At 47.4% G+C, this 10908-nt stretch overlaps 1 protein-coding gene across 3 annotated transcripts in view; it reads left to right on the top strand.

Annotated features, from left to right (window-relative positions):
* The first annotated feature begins 2558 nt into the window (after positions 1–2558).
* Positions 2559–10908, top strand: part of LOC116101357 (steroid 17-alpha-hydroxylase/17,20 lyase) — a 9047-nt gene continuing 697 nt past the window's right edge. The window contains exons 1-10 of one of the 3 annotated variants that reach the window (XM_031384939.1): positions 2559–2661; positions 2826–2906; positions 4157–4288; positions 5936–6071; positions 6255–6484; positions 7227–7313; positions 7870–8085; positions 8399–8568; positions 9158–9261; positions 10041–10312. In XM_031384939.1, coding sequence (XP_031240799.1) covers positions 4286–4288; positions 5936–6071; positions 6255–6484; positions 7227–7313; positions 7870–8085; positions 8399–8568; positions 9158–9261; positions 10041–10312 — 1218 coding nt within the window. In that variant the 5' untranslated portion in view covers positions 2559–2661; positions 2826–2906; positions 4157–4285. Of the gene's footprint in view, positions 2662–2825; positions 2907–3834; positions 4289–5935; positions 6072–6254; positions 6485–7226; positions 7314–7869; positions 8086–8398; positions 8569–9157; positions 9262–10040; positions 10499–10908 lie in introns of those variants that run through there. The other 2 variants (XM_031384938.1, XM_031384937.1) reach the window with 2 other exon arrangements.

The raw sequence follows: 10908 nt of genomic DNA, 5'->3' as shown, positions 1-10908 counted from the left end.
TAAAATAAGCCGGCAGTGGTGGCGCACGCCTTTAATCCCAGTACTTGGGAGGCACAGGCAGGCAGATTTCTGAGTTCGAAGCCAGCCTGGTCTCCAGAGGGAGTTCCAGGACAGCCAGGGCTCTACAGAGAAACCCTGTCTTGAAAAACAAAACAACAACAACAACAAAAAAAATCAAACAAAGGTCTTAGATTGGAGAGAGGGTTCAGTGGTTAAAAGCACATACTTTCAGAGGATCTGAGTTCTGAAGCATCTGTTGACAAACCCTTGAGTTGAATTTCTACCTTTGTATTGCCAGGCCAAGCTCACAATTGGCAGGTGGTCTTGGATGGTATAAGAAGGTAAGATGATACTGGGTGGTGGTGGCGCACACCTTTAATCCCATTACTCTAGAGGCAGAGACAGGTGGATCTCTAAGTTCGAGGCCAGCCTAGTCTACAAAGTAAGTTTCAGGACAGCCAAAGCTACACAGGGAAATCCTCTCTTGAAAAGCAAAAAAATAAAAACTAAAAAACAAACAAACAAAAGAGTAAGTTGAACAAGTCATGAAGAGCAAGCCAGGAAGCAACACTTCTCCAAACCTGTGCTTCAGTTCCTATCTCCAGGTTCTTATCCTGGCTTCCCTCAATGGACTGTGACCTGGGATCTGTACACCGGATAAAACCTTTCCTTCACAAGTTTACTTTGGTCATGGTCTTTATCACAACAGTAAAAGCCAAATGAAGACAAAGATTGGTACCAGGAGTGGGGTATTAGTGTGACAGTCTTGACTCTGTACTTTTGGGAGGATTGTGACAGTGTTGAAGGTTAGGCTAGAGAGGATGTTAACTGCTTAGAACTCAGTGTTCTGTTCAGTGGGAGAGCAATGCAGTTGGTGGAGGCCTGACTTGTGAAGTTTCAGACAGAAATAAAGATTCTAGGGGGCCCACTTGTATGATATTCTGAATTAAGAATATGTGATGTCTGGTCAACTGGAGCTGAAGAACCAGTTGGGATTAACAGGAGATCCTTGGGGCTGGGAAGAGATGGCTCAGAAGTTAAAAATGCTTTCTGTTCTAACAGAGAACTAGGTTCGATTCTCAGAACCCACATAGCAATTTACAGCCATCTGTAAGTCCAGGTCTGTGGGGTCTGACACTCTATCCTGGCTTCTGCAGGCAGAAGTGCAATACATACCTTCTGTGTTTACACTTATGCTGGGAAATACTCATATTCATAAAATAAAGATAAATACATCCTTTTAAAACCCCAAACAGTGGGGGAGAGAGCCCATTTTCACTAAAGTGAAACCTCTGCTTTGCTGTAATTAAGGAGAGAGCAGCATCACTGAGTTGAAGCCTTCTGGGAGTATCTCCTGAAGGTCAACACCGAGAAGCTGTGGTCCAGAGAGCCCAAGGCTGCATCGCATGCCAACAGCCAGACTTGGTAATATGCAAAGTCCCCTGGCTGGTGTTGGTTTTGAAGTCATGGAGGAAGGTTTGGCACTATGTGGCAGTCCTAAAGAAGGGCTGGAAGGGACTGCTGGTGACGGTGCTGCCTCAGCCCCAGAGGAGACGCCAGCACAGTGGAGATACCGGTACTGTGGCATGACCACCAAGCACAACAGCAGCTGTGGAACGGAGCTAGCCTGAGTGTAGGTCACAAGCTGTGTGTGCTGTAAATGGCAGAGCTGGAGAATGGAGCCCCCTGGAGCCCAAAATGTGCTGAGTGCCAGGTGTCAGACATATTTACACTTCTGGACCTGAAGTTTGATTTGATTTGATTATGACTGCCTGTTTCTTCTCTCTTGGAGTAAAAAAAAGTATGTAACTTATTTCTGATTTTTCAGATCTCACACTTAAGAGAATTTGGACTTTTAAAGAAACATTTAAAGAAAGTTTGGGCTTTTCTTTCTTTTTTCCTTTGAGACAGTTTCATAGTGTAACCTTGGCTGCCCCAGAACGCTCATTGTGTTAAACCAGGCTGGCTTCAGACTCATAGAGATCCAACTGGTCTCTGCCTCCTGAGTGCTGGGATTAAAGGTGTGTGTCACCATGCCTGAGCTGATACTGTGGAATTTTAATGTCAAATTTTCTAAAGACTGTTTAACTTTTAAAGTTATATTGGCTTTATATTATTTTGTAATATTGTGATGAGATCTTGGGGTGTGCAAGAAAGGAAAAATTATGTTTATATAGTGATATGTTTGTGTGTCAAGTTGTCAATAGGTCAATCGTGTTTCTTGGTTCTTGCCAACATGACACAAACTTGGATGTGTTTGGGGAACAAAGAACCTCAGCTGAGAAGTTGCCTCATCAGATTGGCCTGTAGGCAAGTGTGTAGAAACATTTTCTTGATTAATAATTTTGTGGGAGGGCGCAGCTTACTCAGGTGTACCACCCATGGGCAAGCGACATGGTTTAGGTAAGAAGGTAGGAGGAGCAAGCCTCGGGGAGCAGGCTGGCGAGTGTCACTGCTCCATGATTTCTGATTCATTTGCTGCCTCCAGGTTCCTGCCTTGGCTACTCAGGGACCATGACCTGGGATGTGTACGCCAAATAGCTCCTTTCCTCTCCAAGTTGCTTTTGGTCATGGCCTTTATGACAGCGATAACACCTAAACTAAAGCAAGGAGCAAGCGCGTCCACAGACAGAATAGTTCACAAGTGCGCAGATCTGGAGGGTAAGATGGAGAGATATTGCTTAATGGCTCTAGTGTCTGTCAGGAGTGGTGAAAGTGGTGGAAGTGGCTCATGTTTATAGTTCGGTAACATTGTGCACAAGATTTACACTCCTAAAATGTAAAATTTTTGCCGTTGATTTTGAGTGGGACATACTCTTTTATAGTTCAGGGTAACTTCAAACTTCCTAAGAAACTGTGGCTGGCCTGACCCTTCTGTACCTCCCTCCTGATTGCTGGGATTACAGGTGAGTACTGGCATTGCCATGCCCATAATGTACCTTTAAAAATGATAAAATAGACAGAGAGATGGCTCAAATGCAATAATTTTTTAAATGATAACTAAAATGCTACTGTGTATTTTTGTGTTTAAGATATTAGTTAGGTATTTTATATAAATTTTAACTAGTGTTTTATTATTTTATATGTGTGAATGTTTTACCTGCACGTATGTATGCATGCCATGTGTGTGTGGTGCTTTCAGGGTCCAGAAGGTGGCACTGGATCCTGGAACCAGAGTTACAGAAAGTTGTGAGCTACCATGTCAGTGCTGGGAATCAAACCTGGGTCTTCTGGAAGAGCAACGAGCCATCTTAACTGCTGAGCCATCTCTTCAGCCCTTAGTTAAAGTATTTTAAATGATGCATTTGATATTTTATACATACTAACATAAAAAAATCATTTATTTCCAGAAAATATTAAATAGCCCACCCAAGAATATGTACCTAGAAAATAACCAAGCTAGATTTGAACAGAGACATGAAATGGCTCTTGAGATGATGTTCTGCATACCTGAACAGCCATGAAAGCCTAGGACTTCTGGGTTCTTATCATCAGTGTCTTATGTGCCCTTATGCAAACTAACCCTTGAGGATCTCTTTCTCCTCAACTGTCTGATAATAAAACTAAAGTCTCTTTGACAGCTTTGTCTTGCTCAACTTGATGACATTAATTATTAACTGTGCAGCACTTTTGACATTACACCACGCATACTCCAAAACCTTGATCTCATTCTGATAGCATTTGCCTCTGGGAGAATCCATAGCACAGAGGCCCCAGGGAAATGACCAACTATCTGCTCGTTAACCAGCTCCTCCTCCAGGAGCTCGTCCTTAATCTGAGCCAGCCCTTGTGGAGGCCAAATTCCCTCCCCTCTCCCCTCTCTGGGTGAGGATTCAGGCTTGGATCCATTCCAGGATAAACTTCTTCAGGCCAAGAGATAACACAACTTCAAGGTGACAGTCAGAAACGCCTTTTAAAAGTCCCCCTTCTTTGCTGAAGTTGCTACGGCTTCTCCACTCCACAGCTGGCCATCTGGCTACACCTGGCTGCCATGTGGGAGCTTGTGAGTCTCTTGCTGCTCCTCCTGGCCTATTTCTTTTGGTCCAAGTCAAAGACACCTAATGCCAAGTTCCCTAGGAGCCTTCCATTCCTGCCCCTGGTGGGCAGTCTGCCGTTTCTCCCCAGACGTGGTCATATGCATGTCAACTTCTTCAAGCTGCAGGAAAAGTATGGTCCCATCTATTCTCTTCGCCTTGGTACCACACCTACGGTGATCATCGGTCATTATCAGCTGGCCAGAGAAGTGCTCATCAAGAAGGGAAAAGAATTCTCTGGTCGGCCTCAAATGGTGAGTAGTGCCAGCCCTCCGCTTCCTCAGTCCCTGGGGTTGTACAGTTCTTAGTTCTTTCAAAAGCAGACTCTTGGGACCACTCCCTCAAGACCCTAATGAACCTCTGAACTTGGAAGGAGAAATTAAAGGGAAACCTCTTGAATGACTTGTCTAGCAAGATGGTGCAGGGACCTGCAGAGCTGAGAAGCCTGCATGCCACTCACCTTCCCCTGTATGATACGATAATCATTCTAGAACATTCAGGCAAAGCCCTTAGCCCAGACCCAGAGCTAAAGTTCTCCATAAGTGTGACTTTGTTGAGAAGTATGGCAGTGGCTGCATCCTCCATCAGAAGATGCTTGGAGAAGCAGCTGGCTTCACGGAGGGCTAGGACTGCAGTTTCTCTTATCATATGGTTTTGGCTCACAGATAGCTGGGGGGATACTACAGGGGGAGAAGGGACAGGGGATAGGGACTTACAGTAGTATTTTGGGGCATCTGACGTCATTGTGCTGATTGTTGAGTAGCTATCATACAAACAACACCCAGGGTCCCATGACCCTGTTGCAAGTGTTCCCCTGAGCACCCGAATAGAGGACGACCAGCCTCAGATTTAAACAGGCAAAAACAGGTTCCTTTTCCATGGACTACTCAGCCAGAGTGGGTGTCCAACTACCGGGCTCTCCAGAATTTTGGGTTCCTCTCAGAAGCAAAGGAATAAACTGGGCCAGGTGAAGGTGGGGCATGCCTTTAATGCCAGCACTTGGGAGGCAGAGGCAAACAAATCTCTGTGGGTTTGAGGCCAGCCTGGTCTTCAGAGTGAGTTCCTGGATAGCCAGTGCTATACAGGGAAACCCTGTTTCCAAAAACAAACAAATATACAAACAAAAAACAAAGAGAGAGAGAGAGAGAGAGAGAGAGAGAGAGAGAGAGAGAGAGAGAGAGAGAGAGAGAGAGAGGGAGAGGGAGAAGAAGAAAGAAAGAAAGAAAGAAAGAAAGAAAGAAAGAAAGAAGAAAGGAAAATGGAAGAAAAAGAAAGAAAGAAAAAGGTAAAGAGAGAAAGAAAGAGACCCCACCCCACCCCACAAAGAATAAAAGAGACTAGTCAGGTGGGTTTGGGGGAGTCAGGGATGTAGGAGGAAGACTTTAGACTCTTGTGGTTTTGTAGGAAGTATTTTTTTAGAGACAATAGCTCAAGCTCAAGTCCAACCTGGGAAGATAAAACATCTGCTGTCTCCAATGAGGGTCTGAGGCTTGGTGCATAGGCCAGCAGTGGAAAGGGATTCTGTGGCTTTAGCAGCCTGGGGGTGGGGGCAAAAATAGAGCTGCCTTGGATATCTGTCAGTCTCCTTGTCCCTAGGACAGGTCCACATAGCTCATCCCATCCATAGCCGACCCTCCAGGTCAAAAAGTGATGTAGAGAGGCCCAGAGGCCTCTACCAATGACCTGAAGCCCTGGACTCTTGAATTCAAGTCCAGGGTTCCTTCTGTCCCCTCACTTTACTGCCTTTTATGGAACTTTAGTGAAGACTTTAGAGTGTCCTACTAAGTAAGAGAGGCACGAGGATCTCACAGAACACTCATCAGGACTGCAGAGAGATGGAGAAGTCTGAGAGCTCCAGGAGTTTGCCTAATAATTCTTACGGCCTTGCCTGCTCTCCAAAGGTGACTCTAGGCCTCCTGTCGGACCAAGGAAAAGGTGTCGCCTTTGCTGATGCTGGTAGCTCCTGGAAGCTGCACCGGAAGCTGATGTTCAGCACCTTTACCCTGCTCAAGGATGACCAGAAACTGGAGAAATTAAGTGAGTGAAAGGTTAGCCTCTATGGCTAAGGGGCTGGGGGAAAGGAAGCAGGGTGGCTGGGTGCAGCCACTTCTTAGCGACTGCTGCCATCAAGTGGCCATCGATTCTTAATGCCTATCCCTGGATAAGACCCTGGCGAGAGGATTGATTGATCCCTCCACTTCACTTTCCCTCTCTTGTCAGTATGTCAGGAAGCGAACTCACTGTGTGACTTGATGCTTACGCTCAACGGGGAGTCCATAGATCTGACGATACCCATCTTCAAGTCAATAATCAACATCATCTGTGCCATCTGCTTCAATATCTCTTATGAGAAAAAGGATCCGAAACTGACCACCATACAGACCTTTACAGAGGGTATTCTGCATGCCCTGGACAACTCCAGTCTGGTGGACATATTCCCCTGGTTGACGGTGAGAAGGAAGCCACACCTCCACTTCCAGATCCCACTGGGACAGTGTCCCCAGTACTGCCAGTTTCCATGACCATCTTTCTCTTCCAAGTCTTCCTGCAGTCATCTGTTCTGCCTCATACAACCACAGACACTCAGTCAGCATTTTCACCCTAGAGGCCGATTCTCAGCTAGCTCATGCTGGCCTCGAACAGCCTATGCCATTGAGAATGATTCAGATATTTTGATTCTCCTGCCTCCAAGTCCCAAGTGCTAGGACTACAAACATGTACTATGGTGCCTTGCTGGGTCTCTCTTTTATGTCCTGTATCTTAATACTCATGGCTATTATTCTCCAGTTGTCATTTGCCAACAGTGAGTACCCTATAAGTGTTAGTCACTGGCTTCCCCCTGGAGGTAGTCCCAGTTAACCTCACAGTGCTGATGAGAGGCAGGCACAAGTTTAACCTACTTGAGGGACTCGTCCAAGTCCTCAGTCTCAAGTCTGACTTATGGTAAGGGAGGGCACCACACTGTCAGGGCTTGGTGATGAATTGAATTGAGGTCCTGAGGACTCCACCCTGTCCTCCATTGTTGAAGGTTGTACTTCCTACCCTTGGTAACCACATTCTGCTCTCCTTGCCTTCCTTGATCAAGGTCCAGATAAAGTGTGGGGACTTTCTTAAACAGAAAGCTAAAGTCTGCCTCCCAAGAAGGAGTCTCCTAACTGCATTGATGGATTTGACATTTCCTTCTGTTTCCAGATTTTTCCCAATAAATCCTTGGAAATGATAAAGGGATATGTTAAAATTCGAGACAAAACGCTGATTGAAATGTTTGAAAACTGCAAGGTACGTGATCAAGCAGCAGCGACTGTAAGGTTGGCGGCATCTCGAAGGCTAGAGTAGGATGCCCTTTGGACACCGTGAGATTCCCCAGAGCCTGGCAGGGGGCTGGCACATAATGGATACCTGCTAGAAACTCACCTATTAATAAATGGGAAAGGGGAAGTGAGTAACTGAAACGGTTCTTAGAGGGACATAGAAGAAGGCCCAGGGCTAGTCCCTACTCCACCACCTCACAGCTCCTGCCCAGCCGCTCTCCCACCACCTCACAGCTCCTGCCCAGCCGCTCTCCCACCACCTCACAGCTCCTGCCCAGCCGCTCTCCCACCACCTCACAGCTCCTGCCCAGCCGCTCTCCCACCACCTCACAGCTCCTGCCCAGCCGCTCTCCCACCACCTCACAGCTCCTGCCCAGCCGCTCTCCCACCACCTCACAGCTCCTGCCCAGCCGCTCTCCACTCTCAAGAACCTTGCTGTGTCTTTGGTGTAGGGTGGAGTGAGGCTGGGATGTTGGAGGTGAGGCTTCCTCCTCATTCTCCTCTCTCACTGTCTCTCACCCCAGGAAAAATTCAACAGTGAATCTCTCTCCAGCTTGACAGACATTCTGATACAAGCCAAGATGAATGCAGACAATAATAACACCGGTGAGGGCCAAGACCCAGATGTTTTCTCAGACAGGCACATCCTCGCCACGGTGGAAGACATGTTTGGGGCGGGCATAGAGACAACCACCTCTGTGCTGAGGTGGATCCTGGCTTTCCTGGTGCACAATCCTGAGGTGAGTGTCTCCCCAACTCTTGTCTTCCTATAGAATCCAACCAGCCCCAGGGGGGGGGGGTGTGGGCGAGGGGACAATGCCTGGAGCCTTCTGTACAGATAACGAGAGCGCACTCCGCCTCTCACACAAGCAGAGGCTGACTCTGGTTCTGGGCTAAAGTTGACCTATCTTCTAGAAGCAAGGCCTAGGCTACAGAGCCAGCACTGGATAGAATCATTCCAGGTTCTTCTGGGTATGACCACTGGTCTCTGCTAAGCCCACGTCTCTCTTAGACTTGAACAAGCTGGTCATCTGACTTCGTTCTGGCCCTCAGGTGAAGAAGAAGATCCAAAAGGAGATTGACCAGTACATAGGCTTCAGTCGAACACCAACTTTCAATGACCGGACTCACCTCCTCATGCTGGAGGCCACTATCCGTGAAGTGCTTCGTATCAGGCCGGTGGCCCCCATACTCATCCCCCACAAGGCTAACATTGACTCCAGGTATGCCTTTCTTCCCAAGACACTCAGCCTAGGACGCAGCCACCAGCTAGCCCATTTTGTTTCTCAGGCACGTTCCACCCAGCCTTAGTTGCTGATCAACCTATAGTCAAACAGACTACTGCTGTCAATCACCCTGCCCTAGTCACTCCATCCACCTCCACCAATATCCACTGACTAAGTTGCATAGGCATCTGGCTTCTCTCCAAACTTTCTGCCACCCTTGGAGACACAGGTCTGGGTTAAAGGACAGGGTGATCAATACTCCAATCTCATCAGATGGTGGTAGTACATGCTCTCTCTCTCTCTCTCTCTCTCTCTCTCTCTTTCTCTCTCTCTCTCTCTCTCACACACACACACACACACACACACACCTTCTGAGATACACACCCATGTGCTGACTAGCGTAAATGCTCCACATTGTTGATGGGCAATGGATAAGGCTGGATCTAGATGCAATCCTGGCAAAGGCCAGAAGCTAAGGGAAAGGAGTGAGTGAGAATGGGGAAGGGTCTCCTCCACCACGTGGAGGTGTAGGGTTGAGCAGAGAAGGGTAGATCATCTCCCTTTTTCTTCCCCTCGTCTGGGTTAGCATTGGAGACTTTACCATCCCTAAGGACACACACGTGGTTGTCAATCTCTGGGCACTGCATCACGATGAGAACGAATGGGACCGGCCAGATCAGTTCATGCCTGGTGAGTCCTCATCCATCCCATACTGCTGGCTCCTGGGCCACATAGCCGGCCTGGGTTCTGCTCTTCAGGATAGCACTCCTTCCTGTCCATTAAGCTTGTTACTAGAAATCTTTTGGCTGCAGCCCCATAAGCCTGTTACCATTTCCATCCTACCGGAGATTGCCCCAGACTCTTCACAGACGGGGGTTTCAACTATCTCTCTCCTTTTGTAAAAAAGATTCATTTATTTATTTTATATATGTGAGTACACACGGTAGCTGTTCAGATGGTTGTGAGCCTTCATCTGGTTGTTGGGAATTGACTTTTAGGACCTCTGCTCGCTCCAGTCCAGTCGGCCCCACTTGCTCTGATAGACCCCACTTGCTCAGTCCCTGCTTGCTCTGGCCCAAAGATTTATGATTACAAATAAGTACATTATAGCTGTCTTCAGATGTACCAGAAGAGGGCATCAGATCTCATTACAGGTGGTTGTGAGTCACCATGTGGTTGCTGGGATCTGAACTCAAGACCTTCGGAAGAGCAGTCGGTGCTCTTACCCACTGAACCATCTCTCCAGCCCTCAATTCTCTCTTCAAAGAACTTCTGTGGGAAGCCTGTAGAAATCAGTCTCCTAAGAGGCCTGTCCCTCTTCTCTTGGATGGGGGCATTTTCTCCTGGGAGCTCCTCTTCCTCCCTTCCCATCCTTCCTGAATAGTTATTTCCTCATGCCCCTAAAGCAAGTCGAGGTTCGCTGGGCAAAAGCTTGACCTCTGGCTGACGACGCTTCCATTTGTCCCCAGAGCGCTTCTTAGATCCAACAGGAAGCCATCTCATTATACCCACGCCAAGTTACTTGCCCTTCGGAGCTGGTCCCCGATCCTGCATCGGAGAGGCATTGGCCCGTCAGGAGCTCTTCGTCTTCATGGCCTCGATCCTGCAGAGGTTTGACCTTGATGTGTCGGATGATAAACAGCTGCCCTGTCTGGTGGGTGACCCCAAGGTGGTCTTTCTGATTCACCCTTTCAAAGTGAAGATCACGGTGCGCCAGGCATGGAAGGATGCACAGGCCAAGGTTAGCACCTAGAGGCCACAACTAAGGTCCATGGTCCCATGCCTTGATGCCCACAGCACAACCTTAGAGGTGCTAGGCCCAGTGCCTCCGATTCTCCTTGCTCCTTTCCCATTTTCTAGTTGGCAGCAATGAAGGGCGAGACACATAAATTAAAGATTTTTCCAATAAAAATCTCTGAGCCGTCTGTCATTCACTCATTTGCTTACTTATTCAGTCAACAAGTATGTTGACTTAAAAAAAAGCACTATTATTTTGTATAGTAGAGAAAGATGTGTGCATGTGTGTGTGCGCATGTGCTTGGATGTGTGTGTGTGTGTGTGTGTGTGTGTGTGTGTGTGTGAAAGAACAAATCGCAGGAGTTGGTCCTCTCCTTGTATCATGTAGATTTTAGAGACAGAAGTGAGGGCATTAGGTTTTGTAGCAAGAACTTTTACCTGATGAGCCAACTTTCCCACCTCTGAAAAACAAACAAACAAGCAAGCACACCATTTTTTATTTTGTTTTTGTTGTTTCGGATTTTCCAGACAAGGTTTCTCTGTGTAGCCCTGGCTGTCCTGAAACTCACTCAGTAGACCAGGCTGGCCTCGAACTCAGAA

This window comes from Mastomys coucha, unplaced genomic scaffold (assembly GCF_008632895.1).
Source record: "Mastomys coucha isolate ucsf_1 unplaced genomic scaffold, UCSF_Mcou_1 pScaffold21, whole genome shotgun sequence".
In the NCBI taxonomy this organism is placed as follows: Eukaryota; Metazoa; Chordata; class Mammalia; order Rodentia; family Muridae; genus Mastomys; species Mastomys coucha.
Note: the sequence above shows the minus strand (reverse complement) of the source record. Positions and strands in the feature narration are given on the sequence as shown.